This window comes from Peromyscus maniculatus, chromosome 3 (genome assembly GCF_049852395.1).
Source record: "Peromyscus maniculatus bairdii isolate BWxNUB_F1_BW_parent chromosome 3, HU_Pman_BW_mat_3.1, whole genome shotgun sequence".
NCBI lineage: Eukaryota > Metazoa > Chordata > Mammalia > Rodentia > Cricetidae > Peromyscus > Peromyscus maniculatus.
The window spans coordinates 52,772,230-52,786,986 of record NC_134854.1 but is presented as its reverse complement, the minus strand read 5'-3'; the positions used below and the strand labels follow the sequence as shown (position 1 = coordinate 52,786,986).

Genomic DNA, 14,757 nt, shown 5'->3' with positions numbered 1-14,757 from the left:
TGTCCGCTTCATAAAATTCACCTCCTTCTTTATCTACTTTAAAAAAGACAAGGAGAGCCAGTGAGATGGCTCATTTGGTAAAAGTGCCTGCCACAAAGCCTGAATGACCCGGGCTTAATCCGGGGGAAGAGAGAACTCTGTAAGTTGTCCTCTGACCTCCACACATGTGGCTATACAGACCCAAAATAAATAAATAAATATCATAGTCACGGTGGCTAATTTTACATCAGCCGGACACAGCTGGAGTTTTCTGAGGAGGGGAGCTCAACTGAGAGAAAAATGAAGGGGCTGGGGAGGTGGGTCACTGCTTAAAAGTGCTCGCTTGCTGCTATTACAAAGCCACGCTGGGCTGCTCATAACTGCCTGTCACCCCAGCTCTGGGGGCGCCGATGGCTCTGGACTACTCCAACCACCACACACATCCACATAATCTTTAAGATAAAATAAATCTAAAAATATATACTATTTACTGTTATGTGTGAGAACAGCTTCGGAGAATGCACTGATAGACTTATATATTTTAACCACAAAATGTGCGTGTGAACTGGGGTGGTGGTCCACACCTTTCATCCCAGCACTGGGAGACAGGCAGTGAGATTTCTGTGAGTTTGAGGCCAGCCTGGCTTACACAGCGAGGCCCTGTCCATCTAATACTACATAATAAAATCTGTCTCTACATAGATAGATAGACAGACAGATAGATAGACAGACAGATAAATTTATGTGTAGCTGGCAAAATGGCTCTCAGTCACCAACCTGAGTTCATTCCCCAGGACCCACAAGATGGAAAGAGAATTGGCTCCTGAAAATTACCCTCTGACTTCCACACGAAATAAGTAACTGCAATTAAAAATTGAGAAAAAGACTAAACTGGAAGAAAGTTAATAGTTGCTGAACCTCAAAGATGCTTGTTTCATTCTCATTTTAAAAAAATAGTAATAAAGTTTATTAAACTGTTTCGTTTCTGAAACAAGATTTCTCTATGTAGTCCTGGCTGTCCTGGAACTCTCTCTGTAGAGCAGTCAAAATCAGAGATCTCTTGCCTTTGCCTCCCAAGTGCTGATATTAGAGGCAAGCGCGCGGACGCGCTCGTGCACGCGCGTGCGCACACACACACCTGACAATAATACCTTATCTAAAATCAGAGGCTATAGCCAGCTGTAAATCATTATCTCAGTTGTATTAAAGGGGTGCATGCACATGGAAAGGGCGCGGCAGGGAAAAGAAGGGCGGTTTGTGTCGCGAAGCTGCGATTTTACAGATAGCTTTCTTTCATTGTCATTTCTCTTGGAGAGTTCACACAATTGACAAGGAAAAGGGCACACCTCTCATGGCAGGGGGGTTCCTCCGGGAGTGCTTGTTGTTGCAGATGTCCTGGATGTTCTGGACCACGTCGGAACTCATCCCATGCTCCTTCATGATGGCCAGCACCTTTCTGTCCATCAGGTTATGAGACCTGAGGCAGTTGAGATAACTGCAGTTGCCCCGGGTGAAGTGCTCGCAGATGTGGAGTCTCTCGCAGGGCTGTGGCTGCCCGCAGATCTGTTTCCGGCCCTCTCCTTTGTAACTTTTGCATATCTACAGAGGGGAGAAGAACAATGGGGTGAGAACTTGTACCTGCCACGCCTGCTCAATGCACAAGCCCCCTTCCTGTAAGAAGCAGAGGTGTGCCAGAGAAAACAATGCATGCACAGCCCACCTCCTCGATGAGGTGGACTGAACTGGTGACTTATTTGGGGATAGGCAAGATCTGCAGACTAGTTAACAGATGACATCCCGCATACCTGTAACCCAGCTCTCAGGAGGCAAAGAGGAGCCCCAGTGCAAAACGTTGCATTTAAAAGAAAAGAAACATAAGGGAAAAAATAGTGATGAATTTGGTAATTCTTGGAAGAATCACACTCAAATGGCAAGCCAGGCACAGGACATCCTAAAGGAGCCCAAAGGAGAAGTCTAGCTTGGATCCTGACTTTCTCTACAGTTAAAAGGACACGTGTGTCTTATCTACAGCTTTGCGGTTTTGTCATCTGGTCTCGGATAGCCAGAGCAGGACCTTTTCAAATATGTGAGGGAGTGGGGTATAAAAAGCAAGAAGAGGAGGGGAAGACAGACAGAGGAGATGGAGATGGTCTCACTATGTAGCTCTCGTTGGCCTGGAACTTTCCATGTACACCAAGCTGGCCTTGAACTTTTAAGAGGTTCACATGCCTCTGCCTGCCAGGTACTGGGATGAAAGGTGTACACTGCCCTATCCCATTTTGTCTTTGTTAAGCTGGGATTAAAGGGCACACTGCTGTGTCCAGCCTTGTTTTCAGGTTTTGTTTTGGTTTTGTTTGTTTGTTTTTGTGATAAGGTCTCATTATGTTGCACAGGCAAGATTTCAACTCGCAATCCTCCTCCTGACCCCCACGTGCTGGGATTGCGGGCATGCACCAGTATAATCCAGCTCAGTAAGGAAACCCGTACAGTCCATCTAAACCTGCGGTTCTCAACCTGTGGGTCACAACCCCTTTGGAGGCTGCACATCAGATATTTACAGTAAGATTCATAACAGTAGAAAAATCACAGTTATGAAGCAACAACGAAATAATGTTATGGCTGGGGTCAGCACAACAGGAGGAACTGCATTAAAGGGTCACAGGGTTAGAAAGGCTGAGAACCACTGCTCTAACCAAACACATTCGCACACACACAGCTCTGCAGAGATGGAGCTCCCACTAGAGGCAGAGACAGAGGTCAGGCCAGCGGCTGCATGGCTGAGAGGCTGGTTTAAAGGCCAAGGTCCTTGAAGCAGCAGGGGGACCTCACAGACCCAGCAATCCTCTGGTTTGTTTCCTTTCCAAGGGCAGAAGGAAAACAGTTGTTGGGTCTGCCTGCCTAAAATCTGCTGTGAAGCAGAATAAACACAAAACAGAAAATAAGGAGTGCAAGGCAAGTATTCGACCCATGAGGTGAGGAACCAGTGCGATGCGTGACAAACCTGAACTTGAAGGCATTTGAAAGATGAGAATGTTTGGTCTAACAGGCTGTGTAGCTGGGTCTGCCTGCCTCCCTGCGAGGGGTCTGGATGCAGGGACAGGCTGACTCCGGGACCAGAGGCGGAGCCACATCCGTAGCCTCTAAAACCAGAGTGTAGCTGCTACAGAATCTGATTCTAGACCACAGTTCTCAAAGTGTGTGCCTGGACACATATTAGAAATGCAAATCCAGGCCGGGCGGTGGTGGCGCACGCCTTTAATCCCAGCACTCGGGAGGCAGAGCCAGGCGGATCTCTGTGAGTTCGAGGCCAGCCTGGGCTACCAAGTGAGCTCCAGGAAAGGCGCAAAGCTACACAGAGAAACCCTGTCTCAAAAAAACCAAAAAAAAAGAAATGCAAATCCAGGAGCTGGCTTGTAGCTCAGTTGGTAAAGTGCTTGCCTACTATACACAAGGCTCTGGGTTCAATTCCCACTAGCATGTACACCAAGCATGTGTATAATATGAGCCCTCAAGAAGTGGAGAGAGCAGGTTTGTTTGAGGCCAGCCTGGGCTACATAGGGTGATCTTGTCTCTAATAAAACAAAACAATGACCAGGTGAGGTGGTGCACACCCTTAATCCCAGCACTAGGGAGGTAGAGGCAGGTGGATCTCTGAGTTCAAACTACACAGTGAGACTCTGTCTCAAAAAAATACATATCCAAAAGCAGGGGCATATAGTCCATTGTCTATGATCCTAGCATGTAGCAGCTAAGGCATGAGAATCACGAGTTCAAGACTAGCCTAGGCTAGACAGAGTGAGGCTAGGCTAGAGTGAGGTTCAGGACATTTTGAGCTTCAAAGAGGACAACTTGGGGGAGTCAGTTCTCTCCCTCCATCATGTGGGGGCCAGAGACTGAACCCACATCATCAGGCTTGGAGACAAGTTCCTTTATCCACTGTCCCCAACAACTATTATTATTTTTTTTTTTTTAAGAACAGGAGAGTGTGTCTTGTCCACTGCTTCATTCAGTATTTGACATTGTACCTGGTGCATGCAGGCACTTTTAAATCTTTCTTTTAGTTTTTTTGAGACAGGGTTTCTCTGTGTAGCCCTGGCTAACCTGGAACTCACTTTGTAGACCAGGCTGGAACTTGCAGAGACCGACCGCCTGGCACTTCTAAATCTTAATGGATGCGACACAAACCACCACAGGGGCAACGGTGCCAGAGCTTGGAGCTGCTTTGGTCACAGTGGTGGTTAAAGGCAGAGTCAGGATGATGAACGAGCTAAAGGGACCGGGATCACCTACAGAAGGGGGGGAAGGTAGACTACTAGAAATGGGGTGGAGCATCCCAAGCACCTAAGGACGGCTAGAGCCGTGGGAGGGAGGAGCGCGCCCTCCCCCAGCAACACTCTCACACAGTGTCCTACCTTCCAGGCTCCTGGAGCTCAGAGGCCACCTCAGAATCACCTGTTGTGCCAGGTTTCCCCCCAATGCTGGAATCCTCAAGACACCTCCACTGGCTACCTCATCTAAGCTAACAGGAAAATCTGAATTCCACCTTCCCTGAGGCTCTGCCGCTCTTCCACCTCTTCCTGGTTCTTTGTCTCCCTCTCTGTGTCAGGCCAGCACTGGGTTCGCATTGTGAGTACGGGGAGGGATCCTCAACGATGGTTATCCTCGGGTCCACATCCACTAACTCTCCACTCCACAGGCCTCGGCAGATGAGACTTCGTTATCTACCATCGTCTCCATTTTCCTCTAGTAACGGAAGTTCTGGACAGTGGGTCAGGCATTCAGCCAGGAGCTCAGTTTCTCAGCCTCCCTTCCAGCTAAACTGACCACGTGGTAAGCACTGGTCAGTGGGATGTGAGGTGTGCTACACACTCCATCCAGTTCTTTAGAAAGTAAACGGGGGTGGGAGGGGAGTTTAGCTCAGTGGTAGACTGCTTGCCTAGCAAGCACAAGGCCCTGGGTTCGATCCTCAGCTCTGAAAAAAATAAATAAAATAAAATAAAAAAGGAAGTAAACTGCTGCCCTCGACCTCCATCTACAATCCCACTGACTGAAAACTGTCGACAAGGGGGACATCACTGGACTTGAGAGATGGACGCCACATTCTGAAGACAACAGAGCTAACCCACTAGTGAGTCCCTAGAAGACACTGTAGAGCCAGCCCTCTGCCCGACCACGCAGCTCTTCTGCCTGCCTGTATCCAGGCAGGACCCAGAGGCAGCACACTTCTGTAACACTCCAGTCAACGTTTCAGGCTCTTCCGGCCATTCAGTCCCTGTTGCAACTTCTCAACTGACCAATGGAGGGGAGAGCAGCAAGAGACGATCTAACCCTGGACGAGGCCATCACGGAGTAAAAACTTAAAGTATGCTTTCTTAGTCATTAAGTTAGCGCAGAAGTCTCCTGTACAGCAAAAACAACATGCACCTCTACCATTCCAACTTCAGTTCAAAGGCCATCCTGATGTAAAGCATCAGCCAAGGCGACTGTGTCTTCAACCCATCCTGTTCACGATGGAATCCCAGGCCCCTAGTGGAGGAGGCATCTGGACCCAAATTTGTTGAGACAAGGGTCTCACGAAGTAGCCTTGACTGGCCTGGAACTTGCTATGGAGACAAAACTAGTCTCCAACTCATAAATCTGCCTGCTGGGATTAAAGATGTGCACCACCACGCCTGGCTTGCTCGTAATACTCTGGTGCTTAAACTGAGATTCAGTACCTACCTCGGGCAAAAAAAAAGGGTCGCTCTGGACCAGGAGTACTGCCAGCTCCTCTTGGTTAAGCCCAGAGAGCTCATGGTTCTTCAGGACCTGGAAGTTCTGTTCCGAGAGAACTTCGTGAGAGTACTTGCAAAGGTTCCTGGAAGAAAGGAGGACAACTGTCAGTGTTTGCACTTCACAGAAGAAAGGAGATACGGATGTAGGAAGGGCAGGGGGGAGGGAGAAAGGCATCCTGAGTTCTAAGGGAAGGGAAGGGGAGGGAAGAGCAAACAGAATGCAGAAGGGGGAACTATCAGGGAGAAGAAAGGGGTTACCAGGAGGATAGGGCGGGGTTCGGGGGAGAGGCAAGGGCACTGAGAGAGGGGAACACACAAGACCAAAGTGTGATGGCGTGGATGCATGAAAACGCCATAATGAAATCCATTACTCAGGCCGTGGTGATGCACGCCTTTAATCCCAGCACTCAGGAGGCAGAGGTAGGCAGATCTCTGCGAGTTCGAGGCCAGCCAGGTCTACAGAACAAGTTCTAAGACAGCCAGCATTGTTACACAGAGAAACCCTCTCTCAAAAAACAAAACAAACAAACAAACAAGAATCCATTGCTTCACATGCTAGCCTTAAATACTGAATTTTAAAAGAGGGGATTTCAGTGGCAGAGCACCTGCTTAGCATGTCTAAGGTAGATTAAAGAGAAAGAGTCCATTAAACTTCCACTCAGCAAAGATCAATGATGAATTAACACAGGTTAATCAATCCTGCAGAAGACTAAACTTTTCAAAGGTACACTGGTCCAGCCAGATGGCACAATGGGTCAAGGTAAATAAAGGTTTGCCAACCAACCTGATGACCTCAGCTTGATTGCACATACACAAATACAAATCTGATGACCTCAGTTTGACTGCACACACACACACACACACACACACACACACACACAAATATATACTTAAAACAAACAAAACAGAGGCAGAGCCAGGCGGATCGCTGTGAGTTCGAGGCCAGCCTGGGCTACCAAGTGAGCTCCAGGAAAGGCGCAAAACTACGCAGAGAAACCCTGTCTCGAAAAACCAAAAAAAAAAAAACAACAAAAACAAGGTCTCACTGTATAACATCAGCTGGACCTGGAACTTGATATGCAGACCAGACTGGTCTCAAACTCATGGTGATCTGTATGCTTCTGCTTCAGAGTTTAAAAAAAAAAAAAAAAAAAAAAAAAAAGTAAAGGTATTTAAAAAATAGGGTGTGTGGCACATGATTTTAAACCCAGAACCTGAGAGGTATTTATGGGAGGATCTTTGTGAGTTTGAAGCCAGCCTGATCTATATAGCTAGTTCCAGGCCAGCCAGGGTCACAAAGAGAGACTCTGACTTAAAAATAAATAAATAAATAAATAAATAAATAAATAAATAAATAAATAAATAAATAAATAATGATAACAATAATAATGTATTTACCAGGTGGTGGTGGCGCACACCTTCAATTTAATCCCAGCACTCGGGAGGCAGAGGTAGGAGGATCTCTGTGAGTTCGAGGCCAGCCTGGGCTACCAAGTGAGTTCCAGGAAAAAGGCGCAAAGCTACACAGAGAAACCCTATCTCAGAAAAAAAAAAAAATGTATTTATCAAACAGCTAAATCAGGAGGGTGCACAATTCTTTACAAACTGTATACAAGCACACATAATATCTGCCCTTAACTGTTATAATACTTCTTTTGCACATAGCTGTGAAAGAAGAAAAAACTGGCATAGAAATGGGAAACAACCTGTTCAGAAGCCACTGCCCACCAAGAGACCTGCAGACGGCCTCATGGCCAACAGCTCTGGACACCCGTCCAGAGGGCCTGACCTTGTTTGCCAGCACCCACACCAGAGGGCTCACTCTTACAACCTCTATTGTGTTTCACTAATCTGTTCTGCTTTGAAACCAATGGTGATAATTTATATGTCCTTTCCAACATAAATTAACACAATGATTCACGATAATGTCGGCTTACTCCTATTCAAAAGATCCTTAATGGGCTTAACTACTTTTGTCACACAAACATTAGAGTGTCTCAATTTCTATAAAACAGCACATAATTCTGCTACCTCTATAAATGATACTACATATTACCATGTCATGACTGCATTAAAGCATCTGGTTCTGGAGCAGAAAATAGCACTGGTTTATTCAGGGCTTATTCCATTTTTTCTTTTTCTTTTTTTTTTCTTGGTTTTTTTAGACAGGGTTTCTCTGTGTAGCTTTGCTCCTTTCCTGGAACTCACTTGGTAGCCCAGGCTGGCCTCAAACTCACAGAGACCCGCCTGCCTCTGCCTCCCGAGTGCTGAAATTAAAGGTGTGCGCCACCACCGCCCAGCTTTTCTTTTATTCTTAATTAAATTTTTTCCTTTAGCTGGGCAGTGGTGGCCTTTAATCCCAGCACTAGGGAGGCAGAGGCAGAAGGTCTCTGTGATTTCAAGACCAGCCTGGTATACAAAGCCAGTTCCAGAACAGCTAGGACTGTTATACAGAGAAACCCAGTCTCAAAAAATTAAAGAAAAAAAAAACTCATTTAGTAATTGTCTTTCATTTCTAAATATTAAATATTACCTGTTCCACCACTATTTTTCAGTTTTCTATTCCTGTTAACAGAAATGAAAAGTGACTTTATGAAAACTGGTGGGTTTTCACAAACATGAACATCCAGGTGGAAATCATGCTCTAAGAATTAGTTCTGCCAGGCAATGATCGCGCATGTCTGCTGGGAAGCAGAGGTAGGCAGATCTCTGTGAGTTTCAGGCTGGTCTGATCTACAGAGCGGGTTCCAGGACATCCAAGGCTACACAGAGAAACCCTGTCTCAAAAAACAAAACAAACAAAAAGAGTCTTTAAAAGTCATTCACATTGGCTAGAGACAGCTCAGTCAGTAAAGCGTGTGCCTTGTCATCATGACAGCCCGTTCTCCAACCCCCCCGCCCCCGAAAAAGCTACACCTGGTAGCTTGTTTGCAGTCCCAGCATGGAAGAAGTGCACACAGGCAGATCCCTAGAGCTCACTAGTCACTTGATGAGTCCTAACTCAGTGATAAAACCCGTCTCAAAAAATAAGGTTGAGAGATCCCGAGGAATGATGCCCTACACGAATTTGTGTGTGTGCCATGTGCACACACATGTGCTCTCTCGCTCTCCCCCTCTCCTTCTTCTCTCTCTCTCTCTCTCTCTCTCTCTCTCTCTCTCTCTCTCTCTCTCTCTCTCTCTCTCTCTCTCTCATGGGAATGTTATTAAGCCTCTAGAAGTACCAGAACCTTAAAAAAAAAATTACAGACACAGCCCGGTTGGCCACTAGCCGAGTCCTTGAATTCCGGCCAGCCCGTCCAGGCCCTTTGCTTCCAGGAAAGGTGAAGGGCTGGTGACGGCCTCCGTCCTCGTTAGCCATTTTCCCAGCCGGGCCCTTCCCTTACTTTGCCCACCGCTAACCTTGGCGTCCAGTGTGTTTCTGGTGCTCCTTGATAAGGCTGACCTCGGCCCTGCTAACTTGGGGCTTCTGCTCTGTGGGTTTCAGATAACTGCTCCCCCCAGCCTCCACCACCAAGAACCCTCGACAGCTGCGCAGAAACTCCAGCTGATCACCTACTCCCTGAGGCCACGGAGAGCATCTGAAGAGACCGGTAAGCAGAAAAGTGTCTGAAGGTAATCCCCTCCCCCGCCCCTCCCCCACAGCCCTGTGACAGCTCTGCCGGAGGTGGAGGAGTTGCCTCACCTTTCGGGTCCAGGCACCCCTTCTCTGTTCCCATAGCCATTCCCATTAATGTTCTTGTTACAGATCTGAAAATAACCTTAGCTGAAGCTCCTGCCCGGGGCCAGCACAGCGCTCGGTGGGTAAAGCCACCTGCTCAAACAGCCCCACAAACAGACAGACAGGTTCCACCTCGGTTAGTCAAAGAGTACGGAATCCTTGCTTCCCTCTTGGGTCCAGCTCAGACATCCTGACCACAGAGCCAAGCCAACGGGGCTCCCTCTTCTTGGAAGCCCACTCAAGGCATGGATGTCTAAAAGAAGAGTCGAGTTGGGCTGGCTGTTGTCCTTCTGATGGCTCCAGTGTTACTTTTTCCTTCTCCTCTCCATCCTGAGGCAACCTCTGGTCTTCACAGCCCGCATCTGCTGCATCTAGTCTGGCAACCCATCCCCAGCTGTTTCTCCACAGGCTCCAGGCATCCCCTCAGCTACTTCTTACAGGTTTGTTTGTTTAAGATTTATTTATTATGTGCAGGCCAGAAGAGGGCACCAGATCTCATTACAGGTGGTTGTGAGCACCATGTGGTGCTGAGAATCAAACTCAGGACCTCTGGAAGAACAGCCAGTGCTCTTAACCTCCGAGACAGCCCTTCTTACAGGTTTGTCGTTGTTGTTTGGTTTTGGTTTTTCTTTCTTTTTTTCTTTCTTTTTTTTTTTGGGGGGGGGGGTTTGAGACAGGGTTTCTCTGTGTAGCTTTGGAGCCTGTCCTGGATCTCACACTGTAGACCAAGCTGGCCTCGAACTCACAGAGATTCGCCTGCGTCTGCCTCCTGAGTGCTGGGATCAAAGGCATGGGCCACCACTTCCCAGCTGTTTTTTTGTTTTGTTTTGTTTAAATCTTGGTCTTCATTTCAGTACACCGATCAGCCACAAAGGCGGGGCAGTTTGTACTTGCTGTCTATCAGAGGATATACAGAAATTAACACCTATCACGTTTCCTGCCCGAGAGCTTAGCAATTACAGTAACCCCAATGTGGGCAACTAAGGCCCGATAAACTGAAACCTCAAGAGTGACTGACGCAGGTAGAAGGAAGGAAGGTCGCTGAACTCAGACGTCAAAAACAAGAGGGGGAAAAAAGCCTCTAATCTGCAAAGCCCAACACAGGTAGCTCAGAAACTTACGAATGAAAACTGTGGGGATGTTTGAAGCCTTTGTTCCTCTGGACCCAGAAGGCTGAGCGCAGAATAGAAGCGGAGAGAAGGTCATAAAGGATAAAGTGCAGGAGGACGAAAACTGATTGTGAGGGTTTGCTGGGAGGAGACAGGCGCAGCGGCTGGTCTAATTGGAGCTGAGGCTCCCTTTCCGCTTTCCTCTCACCCTTCTGTCCTATTCGGGAGCCTGACACTCAGCCAGGGGCTGGCGGGAGGCTCGCCCAGGGCCCCCTGGGGCTGGCGCTAGCGTCTCTCAACGTGCTGCTCTGACCAGAATCGACAGGGAAGTTGTCAGAAATGCAACCTCTGCGTCCTATCCCAGTTGTATTCTTCAACTTGTAGCACGCAAGTCGTCTAGATCCGGAGGGTTTCTAGACTACCGATGAATGGCGAGGTCCCAAGCCATTTCTGAAACAGTTTGTCTGAAGGTGGGGGCTGGGACTCCCGGGTGATCCTGGAAGTAGTCATGGCTCCCGCCCCCACAGGGGACAGTGGCTCTTGCAGAGAGGGTTGATTAGAGCCTCAGGTGCCCCCAGCTCCCAGACTGAAAAAGAGCCTGTTTATCATCCTGCACGTAATTGCCTAGGACAATGCAAACATTTGCAGAGCGCTGCTGGCACCAGAGCAGATACACAAGCAATAGGCTCCGGTCACAGGAAATGGAACTTTGAGAGAAAGAGGCAAAGGTGGCCATGTAGAGGCAGGAGCATCTCCCAGACCCCGAGCCTAACAATAAATGACCTTTTGCCTTTGCCATTCTCCCCACAAAACAAAACGCTGCTTTAACCCAGCAGTCCACACTCCCCCCAGCCGAGGAGCATGGCCTTAACAACCTAGCCTGGAAAATGGTTCTTATCCCAGGCAACACATAACCACCAACCGAGGACTGCTTCAAATGGTCTGACCCCAGCCACACCTGGAGACTGGCTTAATCTGACGGGTGTGAGGCCCCCTGAGAGCGAGTCAACTGTGTTTCCGGGGCCCATGACTTGTGGGTTGGGCTTTTCACAAGCAATTCTGGGTGGGGCTCCTGACTGGGTGTTTCCCTTGGTAAACACAAGCTGCTCAACAGTAAAACAGTAAAAGAAGACCTAAGCTTCTTGGGGTTTGAGGGTAACTACATTGAAATATTCTTCCCTCCTCCCTGTAACCTCTGTGTTCCCTATAACCCATGGGGTCGATAAACACAGGAATAATTGATTCACATAGGAAACAGGAAATAGTGCACCATAATACAAGCCAGGTAGAAAAGGAACCAAGATGTGTGAGAGATGTTATCTAGACGACATTTGTCTAGAGAATAGAAGGTCAGCAATCAAAACCAACCCTAATGAAGTATTAGAAGTTCCGTCTCCAATTCTAATGTACTTGGATGTTCATGGTTACACAGCCCGGTCATGATCAGGCAGGGCTGGCTCACTGAATGAGTACCCCAGCGCAGGCCTGTAACCCCAGCACAGATGTAACTCCAGTGACCTGTAACTCCAGCGCGGGCCTGTAATCCCAGAATCCCCTGTAACCCCAACCAGCACACCTGTAACCCCAGCCAGCATACCTGTAACCCCAGCCAGCTGTAACCCCAGAGAGCACCTGTAACCCCAGCACACCTGTAACCCAGCACACCTGTAACCCAGCACACCTGTAACCCCAGCACACCTGTAACCCCAGCCAGCAGAGCTGTAACCCCAGCACACCTGTAACCCCAGCCAGCACCCCTGTAACCCCAGCACACCTGTAACCCCAGCCAGCACCCCTGTAACCCCAGCACACCTGTAACCCCAGCACAGCACCCCTGTAACCCAGCACCCCTGTAACTCCAGCACACCTGTAACCCCAGCCAGCACAGCTGTAACCCCAGAGAGCACCTGTAACCCCAGCCAGCACACCTGTAACCCCAGCGCACCTGTAACCCAGCACACCTGTAACCCCAGCACACCTGTAACCCCAGCACACCTGTAACCCCAGCCAGCAGAGCTGTAACCCCAGCACACCTGTAACCCCAGCCAGCACACCTGTAACCCCAGCACACCTGTAACCCCAGCCAGCACACCTGTAACCCCAGCCAGCACACCTGTAACCCCAGCACCCCTGTAACCCAGCACCCCTGTAACCCCAGTGCACCTGTAACCCCAGCACCCCTGTAACCCCAGCACCCCTGTAACCCAGCACCCCTGTAACCCCAGTGCACCTGTAACCCCAGCCAGCACACCTGTAACCCAGCACCCCTGTAACCCAGCACCCCTGTAACCCAGCACCCCTGTAACCCCAGCACCCCTGTAACCCAGCACCCCTGTAACCCAGCACCCCTGTAACCCAGCACCCCTGTAACCCAGCACACCTGTAACCCCAGCACCCCTGTAACCCAGCACCCCTGTAACCCAGCACCCCTGTAACCCAGCACACCTGTAACCCAGCACAGCACCCCTGTAACTCAGCACACCTGTAACCCAGCACACCTGTAACCCCAGCACCCCTGTAACCCCAGCACAGCACCCCTGTAACCCCAGCACCCCTGTAACTCCAGCACCCCTGTAACCCCAGCACACCTGTAACTCCAGCACCCCTGTAACCCCAGCACACCTGTAACCCCAGCACAGCACCCCTGTAACCCAGCACCCATGTAACCCAGCACACCTGTAACCCCAGCACACCTGTAACCCCAGCACACCTGTAACCCCAGCACAGCACCCCTGTAACCCCAGCACAGCACCCCTGTAACCCAGCACCCCTGTAACCCAGCACACCTGTAACCCCAGCACACCTGTAACCCCAGCACAGCACCCTGTAACTCCAGCACCCCTGTAACCCAGCACACCTGTAACCCCAGCACTCAGCAGACAGACGCAGGAGAATCAGAGGTTCTAGGTCACCCCTCACTAAACAGAGTCAGAGGCCTGCCTGTTTCTTGTTGTGCCTGATATCCTCAGTCTCCCAGAATCTTTTCTCCTCTTCCCAGTTCCAGGCCTTGCCTAGTCCAAAGCAACTTGTAGGTAAAGGTCAGATAGATTCCTGTTTGGAAAAAACACCTTCAGGATTAGAAAGCAAATTAGAACTTTCTATTTCACGGAAAGAAAAGTTATATTTAAAAGCAGAGAGTATTAGTTGTCAAAATGCTTGTGTAGAATCCCAGTGGAGCAATGAGCTAGTGTTCAGTACTTACACATTAAAATGCTTGTCCCTGGCTGGGCAGTGACGGCACACGCCTTTAATCCCAGCACTTGGGAGGCAGAGGCAGGTGGATCTTTGTGAGTTCGAAGCCAGCCTGGTCTACAGAGCGAGATCCAGAACGACTAGGGCTGTTACAAAGAGAAACCCTGTCTCCAAAAACAAAAACAAAAAAATGCTTGTCCCTGTTAAAGATTTTTTTTTGATCACTGCAAGTATTACTTATATGGAGTTTCTTTGTTTCATTCTTGCAGAATGTTGCCGACACCAAATGTCAAGTTTAATGGAAGTAAAATTAAAAAACATGAAGCAAATCCGAAATAGACAAGATTCCAAAATGATTCTTCTGGAGTGCGCCCTGCTCGGTCACCAGGTTGCAGAAAATAGCAAGTGTACCTTTAAGACCTGAGGACGTGACTCTACAGACAGAGGAACTTCCCAGGAGGGCTCCTCCCAGGTAAATACACCCAAAGCAACTATGTGTCACTTGCTCAACTGAAACACACAGCCGGAGAAGAGAAGAGCGAGGGAGGCCCCAGAGGCCAGCCACACTGTGTGAAGCTACCCAGCGAAAGGCCCAGAACAGGTTCAGTGCACACAGGCGGGAAGGCGATGGGGGTAAGAAAGAATCAGGTGTGAGGGCATTTTTCTGGGGGTGATGGTATGTTCTGGATTTTGATAGTGACAGTAGTTATATAACTATAAAACAAAACAAATAAGCCATGAATGTGCTTATTGACACAAAATTTAAAAAATGGGTTTAGCTATTAAAAACAACAATACGGGCTGGAGAGATGGCTCAGCGGCTGCTGAGAGCACTGGCTGGTCTTCCAGAGGTCCTGAGTTCAATTCCCACCAACCACATGGTGATTCACAATTGTCTATAATGAGATCTGGTGCCCACTTCTGGCTTGCAGGCATACGTGCAAGCAGAATACAGTATACATAATAAATAAATAAATAAATAAAT

At 48.7% G+C, this 14,757-nt stretch overlaps 1 protein-coding gene across 1 annotated transcript in view; it reads right to left on the bottom strand.

Moving 5' to 3' along the window:
* Zc3hav1 (zinc finger CCCH-type containing, antiviral 1) overlaps positions 1-14,757 on the bottom strand; it is a 50,303-nt gene that overhangs the window by 28,137 nt on the left and 7,409 nt on the right. The window contains exons 2-3 of the mRNA XM_042273065.2: positions 5,701-5,836; positions 1,326-1,578 (exon numbers count right to left, since the gene is read on the bottom strand). Coding sequence (XP_042128999.2) covers positions 1,326-1,578; positions 5,701-5,836 — 389 coding nt within the window. The remainder of the gene's footprint in view (positions 1-1,325; positions 1,579-5,700; positions 5,837-14,757) is intronic.